General features: G+C 38.6%; 1 protein-coding gene across 3 annotated transcripts in view; it reads right to left on the bottom strand.

The window, feature by feature from the left end:
* Positions 1-4,474: 4,474 nt before the first annotated feature.
* Positions 4,475-18,491, bottom strand: part of Cntn1 (contactin 1) — a 304,667-nt gene continuing 290,650 nt past the window's right edge. For all 3 annotated transcript variants that reach the window (XM_048444803.3, XM_085678791.2, XM_048444802.3), the window contains one exon: positions 4,475-6,894. In XM_048444803.3, the coding sequence (XP_048300760.1) occupies positions 6,818-6,894 (77 nt within the window). In that variant the 3' untranslated portion in view covers positions 4,475-6,817. The remainder of the gene's footprint in view (positions 6,895-18,491) is intronic.

The following is an 18,491-nucleotide window of genomic DNA, read 5'->3' as shown; positions in this document are numbered from 1 at the left end:
TTTCTAATTTGTGACATGTAAGCATTGAAATCAACCAAAATAAACATCAAAGAGCCTGCCTCAGTCTTGTGAGTTGTGGAAGCTTCATCTCTGGGCAATATGAATGACGTAAAGCAGCTCAACCATGGACCAAAACTCTTATCTCCTAAGTTCTTTTGACTGCTCATTTAACCCCAGGAAACAGTTCTGTGAATCTTTCAAGTTTTAAGAGGTTTCCGGGCTTTGTAAATATGATTTACTTTCTGAGTCTTACGGTCCTTTGGTCAGACAGAATATTCATTTAGAATGAAATAGCTACACAGGCTCAAGTCATTTGTAAATTCACATCTCCAGGAAGTCTCTAATGAAACTGTTTGAAAATTTTATGTAATTTATAGAACAGAATGTTGACACTGAATTAAATATGAAAGAAGTAAATCACTGTGATAATTAGATTATTGATATTCCCGAAAGAGAACTGTTGGAGAGGATATTTTTGGTAGATTATTCAATAGTTCCCCTCACCCCCCAGCACTGATATTCTATAACAACTTGTGAAACCTGCAGATAAGTGATTTATGCGGCAAAGACTTTACAAGTATGATTAAGTGCATTGAGATTGAAGCCCTGACCTACGTTTACCAGCCTTGGTTCCAAGTGTAAAGGTGAATCCTTTTAAAAGGGAATAGAGAGGCTGTAGAAATGGCTCAGCGGTTAAGAGCATTGCCTGCTCTTCCAAAGGTCCTGAGTTCAATTCCCAGCAACCACATGGTGGCTCACAACCATCTGTAATGAGGTCTGGTGCCCTCTTCTGGCCTGCAGGCATACACACAGACAGAATATTGTATACATAATAAATAAATAAATGTTAAAAGAAAATAAAAGGGTATAGAACAGTGAAGTTGAATGTACCTAGCAGGGTGAAGGTTGTAGGGGTTTCGCCAGGAGCTAAAGGATTCCATCAGTTCTCCAGATGTTCTAGAGGAACGATAGCTTTTTAGCATAGCTCAAAGCCTAGAAATAATACAGTGTAATGATTTAGGACCTTTGGATTCGGAGACCTTTGGACTCCAAAACTGTGTGTGAACATACATGTATTATTTTAAACTCATGACCACCCATGACAGCGTGTGTAGGAGGTAGACAGTGGTTACAAGGGATAACTTTGCTGTAATTGTTATCTTTGTTCATTTTCGAGACAGCTTCTCCCTTTGGATTTTGTACAAGTTCATCTTAAACTTGTGGTCTTCCTGCCTTTGTACCCTGAGTGCTATGATCTTGGGCTCTAGCATTATACAAAATCACTTCAATCTTCCTTTGAACATATATTGTCAACCTTGCCAGGTGAAGATAAATTGATTCCATCATTCAAGAAGCACAGCTGCAGTACGGGGACCATTTGTCAGATCTATGACAGGATACCAGGTGCCTAAGTGCGGCTGTACTTCTCTACTAAGGTGACAGCATCTAGGACAGCCAGTGAATGGAGGAGTTGCTTCATATGCTTTCTGATGGTCTATGGTTATTATCCATGACCCATCCCATATTTTACACATACTATAATGGGATATTTCTAAGTAGTGTCAGGAATTACAACTCTTTCAAATAACCTTGTGTAGCTTGGGATCTTTTTCCCCTAGCCACTTGGTATGTGATACTATAAATATTATTATAAATAAAGATTTGAATATCCTTGTTAGCAGTAGGTATTTTTATGGATTGAAAATGTAATTTTCTGTCAACACAAGGGCCTCACAAGAAGCATATAACAAAGGATGCGTGGGCTCGAGACATGGGTCTCAAATAGGTATCATGTGCATGCTAAATCAGAAAGAGGGAACTCTGTTGCTTTAAACCACACATGAGGATGACCTGGGCTTGGAGCTGTTATCACTGCTGAGTCCTGCTGCCACTAGAACAGCATGCCAGAGATCTGGAGTCACCAGAGGGAAGAGGCTCCTCTAACAACATCGCCTAAGCCATACAAGCTGCTCGCCACTTAAGTCAGCAGCCTGCTTTCTGTTTTTGGACTTAATTGAACTGATCATCACTTGGAATGGAAGAAACCTTGAATGATTAAGGAGTATTATTTCTTTTAAGCAAAGGCTGGAAGCAAACTCAAAATGTTACATTCCTCATTTAAAATCTCACAGGTTATAGAAGGAAATTAGAATACTATCAAGAATCGATCGCTCAGGTGACCTGATCTTCCTATAACTGCATTTTAAAAATTTTGTGTGTGTGTGTGTGTGTGTGTGTGTGTGTGTGTGTGTACACAATACCAAGGTGTCCAGCAGAGAGCATCTGAGCCCCAGAAGCTGTAGTTACCACTTGAGTACTGAGAACTGAAGTTTAGACCTTTGCTAAGATCGGTACCTACATGTAATGGCTGAGTTACCTCCCCAGTCCCCATGCTTAGAAGTTTCAAAGTGTACAGAGTAAAACTTACCCTTTTGCAGACTGTTTTGTGAGTTTTTCAAATGAGAAGATTCCAGTTCTGTTGTTCTGCATGTAGCTCTTGTTCTATCAGGCCCTCTCCTTTAACCTAAATCCTGACAACTGACCTGCTTTCTGTACCTAAGAGTTCTGTTTTATCTAGAATGTCATGTAAACGGACCAAGCCAGTCTCTTTCACTTTGTGTAATGCGGTTGGTAAGGAGAAAGGACCAGGTGTGCCCTCACAGTCATCCCAGGGCAAACAGTTAACTCTGCTACCAGAATTGTGATAGAATAAACTATAGTACAAAGAAATGTAGGGAGAAAATATGAAGCCTTTGGGCATTGTCTTCAAGGTGCTGCTCTCCATGAGAGCCAGTGAGCCAAAGGAGAACACAGCCAGACGGAGAGCTATGCTGTTCACTCACAGTTTCAACTGGTGAGAAGAGTACTGTAGAACCTGGCATATATTACCCAGAGCACCAATTTACTTCCAGAAAATAACATAGAAAATCCATATTTTAAAATATGATAAACAATGTAGAAATCTAATCTTGGCTTGCCATAAGCTAATTTTTGAATTTAACTCATTAAAAACTATCTTGTTTCTATTTGGAAAAAAAAAAAACGCTGAGGCTGGGGTGAAAGCTTGTTTCACCAACTCCTTAAATGACCACGCTCCAGAAAATTATAGTCGTGAAATACTAGGTATTAAAATTAATTAATTTCAAGAGACATATGGGGAAAATAAAAAAGATAAAGGAAAATACAAAAAAACCCCTATATTCTTTTAGAAAAGAAATCAGAGGGGTGTTCTCTCTACTGCCTGGATTCTTAAAACAAACAAACTAGAAGATGTTTTGCTATATGAAAAGCTACCTTTTTTATAATAAAAGAATGCTTATAAATAAAACAGCATTTTCAGGAATGTGATAGAAATGAGATTTTTCTTAAGATGTATTTAAATTATGTGTGCATAATGTGAAACTGTGCCTTGATTTAGTTAAATTCTCAGTCAACCAATCAATCTTTAATAATCATGAAATCTGATTTCTAACCGCACTCCCTCAACATTCCCAAATCCCACTCCAAAACCGTAGCCTCCTGTTCACTCCAAGACTCTAACTTGGTAAGTTCGCATCGTGGACAGCAGGATGCATCATATCTTTTCAAATTCCTGAGAGGCAGCCAGGTTGACAGCCTCTTCTGTGGAAACCAAACTCACTGAAAGCTTTGATGATCCAAAGCCTGCAGCAATACCTTCAGCAATCAGCTGAAAGTCACATGCCCAAAGCAAAATATTAAACTGGAAGCAACCTAACATGTAGGGTAGAGAAAGAGAGCCAAGGCTTACAAAAGAAAATAAAAACACAGAGTGAAGTAAGCTTCATGAACCAGGAAAGGTGATCAGAATGTTGGAGGAAGAAATCGCTTAAAAGAACTCAACAAAAAGGCAAAGAAAGCTCAAGGGGCAGAATCGTGGGCTCAGTTTTGCTCTGGACTCTGAAAAGATTTTATCCGTTTCAGGCTCTTTGCCTTTATATTTGTGGATTTATGCAAATTCCTCCACGAAGTTCAGCACACTCAAGACTAAACAGAGTGTTTTCCTGGGTGTCTAGAACCCTTTCCTAGTGTTCAGCTGATGACCGAGCAACCTCAGTGTTTCTAGTGTACGACTGACTATTTCTGGGTATAATTTTGTATTGTTTTCAAAAAACATCGTTATTGTTATTCTTCTGTATACGTTCCTGGGTAAGTTAATGTTCATCACATGCATGCAGGTGCCCATGGAATTGAGAGAAAACATCAGATCCCTAGATCTGGAGTTGCAGTTAATAGTGAGATGTCTGATAACAATGCAGGAAGCATTCTTAACCTCTGTGCCATATCTCTAGCCCATGGGGTGTTTGTACCAGTGAACTATTTCAACTCTGAACTTTTCCTTACCCAGGAGTAATTGCTCCATGACACCAAGCTCATAATGAAAACTTTCAAAAACAAAACAAAACAAAAAAAGAAAAACAAATACAAACTTCAGGTAAATTAAAAGGACAGTTACTTTTTGGGCAACAGTAAGACATTTATTTCTTTATAATTTGTATTCATTCATAAAAAGGACAAACCACAGTCCTATACTACTCCATTGAAAAAATGATAAAAAATAACTAAAAAAATCAATTTGTTATTTATCAGTATCAAATAAAACTACTATTCCCTTTCCTGAAATACAAAGAAACCACAGATGTGTCTACAGCTATATAAAGTTTAATTAAGAATCTTGCGTTTTAAAGCATAGGATACATTGGTTAGCTTGACAAGTGTTTAAAACCGATGGTCCCAGTCACTTCTGTACAATTATAGGAGAAAATGAAAAGCAGAAGTCGTTAGTGCATGAGAGAGTTGAGTCTATCTGCCACATACTGAAGACTAAACAACCTTCAAGTCTGTTTTCTCATCTTTCAGAATCATTTCATGCAAAATCTAGCCAGTTTTGGTCTTTATTACCATGTATTAGAAAATAAAAGGCAGGCATGCATTTGGCAAAAGATGTAGTCGTTACTGATGATATAAAATGCCCAACATGGGTCACTTCACAAGAGGAAAACCCCAAATGAAACAAGGAAAGCACAACATTTGTACAGAAAGCTAACAGAGTGTTCATCTCCCTGAAGTATAAAGTCATTTTCTTCTTTTTCGAACCTTTGAAGAGTTTACGAAATCTGTCGGTGATTTGTTGACATACTTCTGCTGGGAAGGCATTTGTCTTACTGATTTTAAAAAGCTTCATTTGTATAACAAAGTGTTCAGTGTAAATCAACGAAATATTTATTGATATCTTCATAATGAGGACTTTAAACATTTACACATATAGTACAAAAATTATACAAATTAAAGATAGGGGTAGCATATTGATAGATCTATTTTTTTGCTTCCTGTAAATATTCTTTATGGACCTATAGGGTATCCTTTCTAAAAAGATAAACTCTGTCTCTAATTAGCCAGCAAGATTGTGCTAATAAAATAGGATTCGACCTCTCAAGGAACCAAACATTGCACTATTTCAGGAGTCAGCTAATTCTTTATTACCCGAGTTCTTTCACACCCACACTCAGACACATCTCCGTGCATACCATGGATAACGAGGAAACACAGGTTTCCCTTCCACACCTCACAAATTCCTGCACATGAACACTTGGGAGACATCCCCGGATAGGACACCGTCTACCTCTCCTGCCTCCCAACTTTGCATATTCTTTATAGGACCACTAGCAACATTCTGATTTGGTATTTTTAGCCAGTTTTTAGTATTGCATTGAAACGGGAAATGAGCTTTTAATTTCTTTAAATGGAATTCGGTAGCTTTTTCCACCAGCATATGATGTCTTGATTCTATGCCTTCTATAGAGAGCTATACTTAGGCATGAAGCACAAATCCGAGCAATGAGGACATTCAGAGCTTCTGATGCTGCACTGTCACATACTACTAACTGTATACAGACGGTCACATTGTAGCAAAAACGGAAGCACACTACTCCCCCCGAACCTGTCATTCCACATAGGAATAAACGCAGCAGTAGCCAGCGCTCCAGATTAGCTGCAAGCTCTGTGGCTTGACGTCGGTGAGAGGAAAAGCACAAAACAACTTCAGCTTAGAATACAAAAGTAAAAAAATCTTTGCGTGGCGTGTGAACTACAACGTTAGAAAACGAATTGAAGGGAATTACCGATTCTGAAAAGCAAATATGTAGAAAATTACTTCAAAAATAAGAATACTGACTGTAAGTTCTATAATCTGGTTTTCGTAGTCAAAAACTTTCAACCCATTCACTAAAGTGATTTGGTAATGGTGTTTATGTCAAAACCTTTTTGTCCTGCTTTTGCTTTAATTTTATGGAAAACTCAAAATATGATGAATGACAGGGGTCTTTCAAAAATACACAGTACCCCAAACAGATAGGCTAATATAAGAGACTGCATTACTCTTACAAGTACCACATACAATCAACATTTCAACCTCTATTAAGTTTCACAACTTGTCATTAAATGTAAAGCACCCATGTATGGTGATTTTACTTTCATTCTACAGCCTATGATATTGAATTGAACACTGTAACTTGTCCATTGAATTAAATCATGCAACTTTCACAGAATCAGGTTAAATGGTTTATAAGGCATATTGGAACGAGTTAAAAATCATTTTGTTTCCATTGAAAAGTTATTCTTTTGGAGGAAAGGGTTCCTGAATGCCTCAGTCATAATGTGTTGGAAATCAGTTGAATAGCTTGTTAGAGTCTAATTTATTTGGTTTAGGATGGAGCCACAGGGATTAGAAGGAATTACAGTCATCCCAGGATGAAGGGCGTCCTCTGAGCTGGGCTAGGAACAGCAGATGTCACAACATTCAGAATTCCAAGTAGACAAGGAAGCCAAGGGAGGGCAGTAGCAAGCTGAGGAGACTTGAAGTCAGCATGGACACACCTGCAAACAAACCAAAGCATGCTTGTCATTTCATTAGTGACCCTCACTCCTGCTCACCCAGTCTGTTTGGGGAAGGCAGGATTGTATTGTCCTGAACATCAAATGTTCCTTTATGGCAAAATGAATTTCTCTTATTCATAATGATGAGAGAAATAAAAACACTTTATCAAAGATTTTGTGTGTGAGATCTTGTGCATGATCTCTACATTGTGTTAAATTAAATCGTTAAAATAATGACACTGGAATACTAAAGTTGACCAGGATCCAGAAGTCTCAAACTTCTATCAGAAGGGAAATGATCAAGAAGTGAAACAAGTGAAAATCAAATGTCATGTGTGAGGGCACAGATATTATCTATGACATTTCAAAGTACTTTCTGCATTCTTAATTTAATTCTTTAATTTAATTCTAAATTAAAATTAGGCTTTAATTTTCTACTTTTTGCATATTAGGCCCCAACCACATGATTCTTTATTCAATTATACAGGACCCCAACACCACACCAACAGAGGTAAGAAGGCTTTTTTACTAGGTTTTATTGGCAGACTTGAGAGCAGCAGCCAGGAAGCTCACCCATCTGCCAGGTCATTCAGGAGCCTGAGAAATTGCCCTCTGGGTTCCCAGAATAAACCTGGGAAGCACATGGTACAGTTGGAATGGCAGCTTTCAGTACATCAGAGACTGGGAGTGGGGCGTGGAATCTGATCACATGACAGACTTTTTCTCTGAAGGAGTAAAACTATTTTTTTCTGGGGCTGGCCCAAAAGGGGAAACCCACAAAGACACACACACACACACACACACACACACACACACACACACACACACACATCTTCAACATACCAGGGTCTCTCATCTTTGTTCCCTTACATCTTTCCTGATGTTTCCTTTTACATCTTTCTTGATGGTTTCCTTTTATATCTCTTTATTTTTTCCCTTACAGCTTATATCTCAGCAAAATATTTCAAGCAATATAAAAATTACAATGTGGTTACATTCTATTTCTCAAGTGAATGATTAACAATGAATACAAGTGAAAACCAGCATACTCCCCATTTCTCTTACATGGTTAAATATTTTATGTGTTACATGTGAAAAAAATATTTCCAAAGACCCACATACATCTATGTCTAAGCAACTTATAGATTAACATAGTATAAGCAAGCAAGGTATTTTTCTTAGTCAGTTATTCAATTGGCAGGCTACATTATACAGTTACAAAGGATCAATCATTTTATTACTTATCTCAAAAGGCAATCTTACAAAAATCTTAAAAGAATCACAAATCTAAGCATTTTATATAAAAACATTTATTCATTTCTACTTTAAATCCTCAGGGTGCATACTGATTCATCAACAGTTTTTTTAATTAAATTATATCAGGAAGCTGAGGACAAAATGAGTATGAGGAATTAATCATCACCTTTGATCACTAAACCTATCTTCAGCAAGAAATGTAAATGAGCCAGCAATAGCCAGGATGCCATTGTTATTCTTCCCTGACCTCCACAAGTACCATGCTCAATTACCAAAAGTGTGCCTTTCTAAACTTTAAATTGTTTCCTCAAATTTCTACATCAGAATCATTAACAAAACCATTTTGTCCTAACTTTACAAGCAATCCACTTCTCTAAATTCTTTCTAAAAGTGGTGGCTGAGTCATTAATCTGCTCTAGCAGCAATGTTTGGGAAAAGTCCATTCCTATTCCTGCAAATATCAGTGGCCTTGCCGGTGAGGGGCTAGAAACACCTGAGAGTTTTCATGCCACCCATAGATTGTGAGGGTCGTGGTAACTGTGAGGTTGTCTACAACAACCACGACTCAGCAGATGCAAAATAGGGAAGGAGACTAGCGAGGGTGGTAGCTGCACTTAAGAAACAGACTAAAGGAGAAAAAGTAGGCCTGGGGATAAGGAGAAGGATCAATATCTTCGCTATAAGCAAAAGGGTACATTGGAAGAATGGATGCCCAAACCAGAAGGAAAAGAAGAAAATCCCTTCAGTCCTCCCGTTGAGGGAGACAAGACAGGGTCAGGGCTCTATCGTATTTTGCTTGCAGGAGATAAGGGTCACAACAAAGGTAGGGTACAAATCCATTAAGTTCCTAGCAGACACAAGACTAGCTCACTCTATTCTGATGTAGTCTCTTGAACTAGTCACCTCCCAGAAGATGGCAGACCAAGAAGCACCTGCATAGGCTGCCTATTTTCCCCGAAGGACATCTCAGACTGTAGACCTGGGACAGAGTACTGTGGTTCACTCTGTCTTGAAGCTGATTGTCCCTACTCCATGACTGTCAAGGACCTGCTAAGAAAATGGAAGGCCACCATGTCTTTCGGAGAAGAGGGGTCTAATTTGCCTTATACAAAGGTCAAACCTTGGCCACATTCTAGTGACCAACTCTCTATTGGAGGGATCTTCAGCAAATGCTGGGAAAACTGGATGTCCACTTGCAGAAAAATGAAATTAGATCAGTATATGTCATCTTGTAGAAATAAAAACTCCAAGTGGATCAAAGACCTAAATGTGAAACCACAATACCGAACCCTCTGGAAGGAATCATAGGCAGTGCCTATAGGATATAGATGTAGAACTTTCAGGATTGCAGTTGGACAAGCATTAAGGCGAACAATTGACTTTATAAAGCTGAGTACTTTCTGCACAGCCAACAAAGCAATCAGTTGGGCCAATATAAAGCCCACAGAATTGGAATCTTTGCCAGCTATACATTTGACAGAGGTTAATAACCAGAATATATATAAAACTAAAAACACCCCAAAGTCAGAAAAAAAAACTGGACTTGGGATCTGAACTGATAATTCTCAAAAGAAGGGGAAATGCCTAAAAAATACCTAAAATAACTTCACCATTCCTTAGCAATTAGGAGAATGCAAATCAAAACGGCTTTGGGATTCCAGGATATCCCAGCTGGAATGGCAAAGATCAAAACTGAACCACAGACAATAACAGCAAAGCTGGAGGAGATGGTCCAGGCACTCTGGAATCAGTGTGAATAATTCTCAGAAAACTAAAAATAAATCTACCATATAACCCAGCTATACCATTCCTTGACACACATGCAAGGACTTGACATCCTGTTCCGTAGGAACCAGTTCAGCCATGTTTATTGCTGTGCTATTCACAACAGCTAAGAGGTAGAAGCAACCTAAATGTTCTACAGCTGGCATATGGATAATAAAAATGTGATATATACATACCATGAAATCATAATTAGCTATAAAGAAAAAAATGAAATTGTGCAATTTTCAGGTAAATTGATAGAACGAGGAAAGATCTTACTGATGAGGGAACCCAGATGCAGAAAGACAAAAGTCTCCTCTGCTCTCTCATTTGAGGCTCCCAGATTTCAATGTTCAGGTGTGAATATGGATCCTGTAGTAATTGCAGAAACCAATAGAGTAAGACAGGACCATCTTCAGATATGGGAGCAATAGAGAGGGGAATTGCAGGGCACAAGTGATCGAATGTGAGGAGGATGGGGAAAATGAGGGTCTTTAATTGGTGAGGAGGGAAATAGAGAGGAAGAACAGAGATGGACAAAATACATGCAAGTATGTCTGGAAAAATCACAAGGATTCATACTATTAACCTTCTATCTAAAAATACCTATATCACACATAGGTTGGTATATAAATACACATGTATAGTTTAAGTTAAATTTTCCCATCTGACCTGACAATGTTCCCTTCAAGAGCCTATGAACATTTTACTAAAACCTCAACATCAGGCATGAGCATTCTACTTTTGAGTTATTTATCTAGTTTATCCAAGAGACTCCCAAAATATTATCAACTATAGTAAATTCCTTTGGTTGCCCCTTAGAGGTGGAAGGCAAGTCCCTGTTGCTGAACACATCATGAACTTCAAACACAGGACCCAGAGGCCCCTGAGCTGGAACTGACCTGAATCCCTCCTTCCTGAGGACTAGCCTTCATGGTACCAGATAGCACCATGCAAGATTCTAAAGAAAAGGAAGCAACCAACAGTCCTCATGAACCACATCAATGACCAACTAGCTTGGAATCATAATCCTTTGGATGCATTAGTGGCACACTAATACTTTTAGTAACCAATCATTGTCTACTTGAGGAAATGAGAGGTAACTCACACCTGGTACTGGAAACCTAGATAACTATCCAGAACTAGTGAATTCATGAATCTTGGAGGAGAATCTTCAATTGCCACTTCATTAAAACAGCATAGTCCATAACTCCTTTCTAAATATTGTCACACATGTCACACATGCAGATAAGTACAGCCCTCATCTCTCTTTAAGGAAACTTCTCTTTGTAACAGATGGAGACTGATACAGAAAACCACAACCAGTCAAAGGTGTGGAGCCGAGTCCCAATGGGCACATCTACCATGGAGCTTTTGTACCCAAGGCTTAGGAATCAGTGTATAAAACAGAGTGGAAAGGCTATGAGAGCCTGAGGATTAGGGGTTTTACCTTGAAACTGTGTCTTCTGATAATGTCAGAAGTGACACATAAAAAAACCATGAGCAGAATGAGGACAACAAGCCTACTAGTCGTCAGCCCTACAAAAGAACAGTAACAACTAAGGAATATTCAGAGAAGAAGAAGTAATCTTTCTCAGGATAGAGCACATTAAAGGGCTATATAACACCTAATGATCAACCCTGAAAACATCCAAACAGGAAGTGCTATACAAACTGAGCAGGCTAGGGTTATACATTTAGGAATACAGACAGACAAACAGACAAAGACAGACAGACACACATGTGCACACATAAGTAAGTAAGAAACAATAATTAATGAAAAAAGGGACCTTGGATTTGAAGGAGATCAAGGAGGGTAATACAGAAGGATTTAGGGAGGAAAGAAAAGTAGAAAGTGATGTAATGATGTTATAATCTCAAAAATAAAGGAAATGTTAAAAAGTAGTCAGTGAGGGCCAAAACTTGAGAACAGAATATCAAAGGCCCCTGGGCTTTTAACAACTGCTCAAGAGCATCCACAATGCGGATGTTGACACTGCTGTCAATGAGTATGACGATTGTGAGGATGGCCAGGGCATCTCAGACATGATGTCTTATAGAACAGAATAGATTTTGGTGGTCCTTACACAGTGGGACTCAGAAGGTATATTCTCTCTCTCTCTCTCTCTCTCTCTCTCTCTCTCTGTCTCTCTGTCTCTCTGTCTCTCTCTCTCTCTCTCACACACACACACACACACACACACTCACAATATGTCAACCTAACAGTCCAGAGCAGTGGGTATTTTATGTGTGTGATAAACCATTATTTCAGGTTTTTGCAATAAGAAATGAAAAACTAAGCATACAATGCATACTTTAGCAGCAAGTTAAAGGAATTGACAATTTAATCTTATATTCTACTTCCTTGATAATCCATTAAACAAAAATATCATTCAAGCTAGTATAAATTTCTTAAGACCAATTCAGGGCAAATGACTTAGCAAAAGATGGCCAGAAGAGAGAAGGACCCTTATTATTGCTCAGCACCAAAGGCATGCTCTTACCACCCTTACTGTGTCAAGGCAAGGGCACAACAGGGGAAAAAGCCAAGTGGAGAAACACAGCTTTTACCCATGCTGTTTGAAAGAGGTTTTTGCATTCATGCATGGTTTTTAAATCTTTTGTTTTTCTGCATATTTTTAAAAATATGCCATACCCCACATGTTATTTTATTCTGATAAGGTGACCAATAACAAACCTCAATTAAACAGAAAAACATTTAGTTTTCCATGTCTGACCTAATTTAAATGATCTATTCTGAAGCCCCATCTGAGGGTGACTGTGGGGTCGCTCCAATGATCTGTCTACTAACCACAATTACATCAGCAACGGGTATGCATCGATATGTTTGTCTGAATATGTGGCTTGGCACGGTCCTAACTGCGTCTGCAAAAAGCAGTTTAGTGAATCAGGGTTGCCATTTTGAAGTTTCGGTGTTAGGATGCAAACCAAACACAATTTCATAATTTGTGGTTTTTGACTTCAGGACATTTGATTTATTTAAAATAAACTCCTTGTGTTTATGTGTTATATTTAATGCCTCTAATGGCTCAAGTTTATGTAATTGTGGTCTGCATCTTCAGTCTTCAGTTCTCCTTACATACCAAACAGAAATTAAAGACCTAATTGAATGACCACTTAGTCACTATGAATGTGAGAGATATAAAAATATTTTCTTGAAGGGTTTTCAGTAAATGTTGGGTTTATACTCAACAAACCATTTATCATATTACTATTCTCCTGACTCTACTTCTTACAATGTATTTACAGACTATATACTTTACTTTTCTTTGGTCTCCTGAATGTTAAACAGGAAGGAAGCATCAGTCTTCTGAAACATCTTTCCATATCAGAATAATCATAAAACCAAATTAAAGGACCTTGTTTAACCTGGACTTTCTTGTCTCTCTTTCAGTTGAACTCCTGGACATATTAGTTTCTTCAAAAAGAATTATGATCAACCAAGTGTATGCAAGTGTGTTTGTGTTACCTCTCATTTGAGGTGCCTCGTTTTCAATTTTCTGATATGGATACAAACCTTATAATAACTGCAGAAACAAAGTAAAATAGGACCATTTCCAGAGATGGGGTGAATAGGGAGGCAATAAAGAGGAGACTTGCAGGGTACAAGTGATCAGATAGGGGAAATGGGGTAAAAAGAGGGTTTCTAGTTAGTCTGGAGAAGGAAGATAAACTCTGAAGAAGGAGGGACTTGGGTAAAGACAGCAGTCATGTACAGAGACAGGGAGCAGAAGTTTCTACTGAGTTACTTTGTTTAAAAGTAGAGAAGTCTTTCATACAGGTAGAGAAATTTTCTGTGTTTTATAAAAGCACTTTTCAGAACTACTTATGATGAGAGAAGATGATCTTAAGGGATGGAACACAGGATAACACAGGCCACAGAAAGGCCAAAGGGAAATAATAGGGAAAGGTTAAGTAGGGAGAAAAGGATAGAGGAGAGGTAGGAGTAGGGATAGCTAAGGGTATTTGTGAAAGACATATGGAAACTTCAGAAAGCAGACACACACACATACAGACACACACACACACACACACACACACACACACACACACCAGTTTAAATAAAACTACGTCACACAGGGCATAGTGCTCCTCTCAGGATTCATAAATTGCCAAAAGGGGGGGGGGGGGTCAGTGCCAGGTGTAAGTTACCTCCTCTTGAACTGTTTTTGGTCTTGGGGGTCCTAGAAACCCACAAAACCATACAGACTATTGCCATTGCTTTTGATTAGCCCCTTCCCCCAGAACTTGATGGTGAGAATTTATTGTTGAGGATACCACATACTCGGATCACAGGATTTGGAGAAATCAAGCTCTTACTGATGGGGAAGCTTTATCTGTCCTAGTACTAGAAGCTGCTATTACACCTGTTTGGAGAGAAAAGTCATCAGCAATCACACCCAGTTATGAGCCTAGAGAGATACAGAAATAATCAACCTGTGGAGATATTTCCATTGATGCAATGGCAGCAAAGATGCGATGGGATAACCAAGAACTTTCTTATTTAATTTAAGACTCAGTCCGTCGGTAGAAAAGCTTTCTGGTACTGTAGATCTGATCAAGAACCCACGGCTAGGAAGCTCATAGACAATATGTGTGATCTTACAAATACTCTTTTACTAAATGAATATAGATTCAGTTGCTCTCTAAATATGCATTCCTATAGCCATAGATTAGTGAAACTCACAGAGCTGACATATTAGGAAAGCTTATTTGTGCAAGGGACAGAAATTAACACCAAAACTATAGTTTTGACAACTGAAGTACAGAGAATAAACATCTGTGGAATACTCAGCCGTAAGAAGGACAGCTATGTTATACATGTCCCTGCAAGGTAGAGAAAACATCACAGAAAGGCATGGGAAGATCGGAAGAACCAGAGGATGGGAGGATTGGAATGAAGACGGTGTTTTCTGGGCACAACAGGATAATTATGAAATATAGTAGCTGTGGATTTCTGCCTAAGACATACACAAGATCAAGAAAGTCAACATTCCAGCATGGGTCAGGGAAAAGTCAATGACCCTCTTCCCTCAGCTGAGAAACTAATGACAGCTGTTAATTGCTAAGTCAAGAAGGGTCCCAATTTTCCTTAGTGGTGTTATCCTTAGTAGGCCAATCACACTTCAGTGGATGATCCCACTTCTATAGCACACATTGGATTCAGTGGGTTTTAAAAATATAAAATACATGAATTTGGAAGCAAGCTGGCAGATAGGAGATGGATCCAAGAGAAGTCACTACAAGGAGTAGGGACAATGAATAGGAACAAATGAAAATACTGTATTCACACTTGGAATTCTTAGAAACATTATGTGTGTGTGTGTGTGTGTGTGTGTGTGTGTGTGTGTATTCCCCCTTCTAATGTTTAAATTGAACACAAGCATCCAACCCTAATTATTCTATCCATTTGACTGACAAAACTGTAGTGGCATTTTATTTGTATTTTAATAAATAGAATTTGTCTGAGCATCAGAAAAGTAAAACAGCCACACTGGCCAGCCTTACAGACCAGGCAGCAATAACACACACATACCTTTAATTGCGCTAGCCACACTAGCTTGCATAGAAACCAGATGGTAATGGTGCACTACCACCCTCAAGAGGAATATAAAATGGGACAAGACAGTTTACCATCTCAGTCTCATTCTGAGATTCCTGGAGGCCATATCACATTTTTGAACTGAGGTTTAGGTAAGAGACAGTGGCTGACTACTTTGCTTTTCGGATCTTCAGATTGAATCCCCAATTTCTGTCTCTGAGTTTTTATTAATCATGCTTCACAAAACCATCATACTTAGAAGTTCCTTTTTAGGGTATCTTTTCTTGTGTCTATTTGTTAGCACCTAGACTATGAACAACTTCTATATAAAGATTCATATAGACAAGGTATAATTTCAAGTGCTTGACCTTTTCTGAGTCTCATACATAGAATGTGCTCAAGTTGAACCATGCTGTCCAAGCCATATTGTTTTCTGATTTCAAAACATAGATGGGAGAGAAAGCATTGAGGGAGGGGTATGGGAGAGGTATGGGAGAGGAGGGGTATGGGTATGGCCTAAGGAAGATTACTAAAGGAAGCCCATGGAAGTTGAGTAAAACCTGTGGCGTTTCTCTTTCTTAAGTCTCTCCATGGTATAATCCCCCTAACCCTTAAAAAACAGTGGCTAGGAAGAACCCTACCCTCTCCCTGAATAGTTTTAGGCAGGTAATGATTACCTTTTATTAGGAACTGTAAGTGTGTTTTGGCAATATTACTATGTGGTAACTCAAAGGAAAGGGCTTGGAAGGCAGACAATAAGAACCAGCCCTGCCTTTGCCTTTTCGTGGTTGTTTCATTTTTTAAAAATACCCCAGTTCCTTCCACTGTTAAATAGACTAAGTTCATCTCATTTATTTATTATGAGAATTGAGAATATGTTTATCAAGGATATGCATATACATGCACACATGGATATCTCTATATATTTATATGTATACATGCATATACATGAAAATATATAGCATAATTTGTCTTAATAATAAGGTATCACGATATGTAGAATTTCATTACTAAACTGGGTGGAAAAGGGAATTCTATATTCAAAGATAGGTCTCAAAGCAGCAGATTGCCATCTTTTGCTTTCTCTAGGTAATCCTGGCAGCTGTGTTACAACCCATTCCAACTCGTCACCCCAGGGAATACATGGAATCCCACTTACTGCAATTGGTAAACAGTTGTCTCATTAAAGTCCTTCAGAAAACGCATGGCTAATTGAAAACTACCCATGGATGGTCCCCATAATATTTGATTACCTTATATATTCTTTCTCTGTACCTACAATGCAGTTTTCAAAGCATAGATAGAAAAAAAAATAGTACTATAAGCTTGGCATACCAAACCTTTCGGGTATAGGCCAGCTCCTGTGCAGTCTTTCTCTTTAATCATGTATCATTTGGCTTCAGTAACAGAAACCTAACCAAAGGAAGAAGATAACTGTACTAGCTCTGGAAACGAGAGCTCAAACACTGAATGCTCAGGCCTGTCTTAGCTCAACTTTCCTCTCATCTTTGACACACATTGAACACATGTCTCAAGTAGATGTGAAGTCCTAGCTGAAGCCTCAGCTCACAAACCCATCTACTTTGACAGAAAACATCCAGTATCTTCTTTCAAAGACAATCTAATATGCAAATGTTCGGTTGCCCTCTCCCATAGACCAGCAGCTATAGCTGAGTTTATGGTCACCTACGGTTTAACAAACCTAGAACAGCTTCCCGTTCCTCATTCAAGTACTAGCCTATAAGTCATGGGCACTTTATAAAATGTTTCTTGTTTTTGGTTTTGTGAGACAGGGTATTATATTGTAGTTCAGGCTGGCAAACACTCACAGCAATCCTGTATCAATCTTGCAAACATCAGGATTATGAGAATGAGCCCCACACCTAGCTGGGTGCTTGATTCATCACGGGAGAGCTAACATATTCCTTAGGGGAAGGTCTTTGTGGACTAGGTCAGCAAGAGCACACTTTTCCAATGGAGAGTGAATGAACACCGAGCATCTGTCAAAGCAGCATGGGGGAACAGCTTCTCCCACGTTTGTAGACCACAGTAATCCTTCCAATCAAGGACCTTAAGTGTGCCGCTTAGAACTTATGTCTACAACCATAAGAATGTGTATTCTCTGGTCATACTGTGGAAACTGGAAAAATAGGTTTGTGGTAACCACTTACCTGAGTTCTTCAGACTCTCTCTAGCTGGCTCTTTACTTTCAGCTGTTTTTCAGTTGTTTATGTATAATCAAAAGAACAATTAAGGATTTCATTTCTTAGTGAAATAGTATGAGTAACACCAGTGCCATTGCCACAGGTAGATCTCTCAGCTGACAGAGCTGTCAGAATTTCTGACCTCATCTACCAAAGAAAGGACAGGTGAGTTTGTCCTATATATGAAGTGTTTATCTAATTATTCTTTACCAAGAAAACTCGGGAGTCAGATATGGGGGGGGGTAAGAACCTGATTAAGCAGAGAAGCAATGGAGAAGTGACTAGTGACCTCCTTTGATCCAAAAGGGCCGAGAATCTTTCTAAACCCCTCCCTACTACTTCCTGTGTTTCTAGATGTCCTTGATCTCCTAAACTTCTATAGCTAATTTTGGTCAGCTAGTAACTAGCTCTGCCCTCTGATTCAAAGTAAACTTTATTTGGAGTCTCAAGAGTGAAATGGTGCAATCAAAATATCCCACAACATATATGGACTCAACTATTTATAAGAAGATACTCTGAAAATATAATACAGAAGAAGTTTACGAGTCCTATAAGGAACTTAGCACAACTGGTTGGAATTCTGAGTCTTCCTCTGGCCTCAACAAATTACTGAGCTGTATCTGCTGTATCCACAGGATCTCAGAGTAATCAGATAAAACATTAGTTATATAGTTAATACTCTAAATTTTGTGTTTGAAATGAATAAAATTAGGTATTAAAGGAGGCAAAGCCGTGCCTAACCTTGAGATAGCAATCTTTTATTTAGGATCATTTTCCTCGTATAGATAATTCTTTTTTTTTTTTTTTTG

This window comes from Myodes glareolus, chromosome 19, assembly GCF_982192425.1.
Source record: "Myodes glareolus chromosome 19, mMyoGla1.1, whole genome shotgun sequence".
Lineage (NCBI taxonomy): Eukaryota > Metazoa > Chordata > Mammalia > Rodentia > Cricetidae > Myodes > Myodes glareolus.
This window is presented reverse-complemented; position numbering and strand designations above follow the sequence as displayed.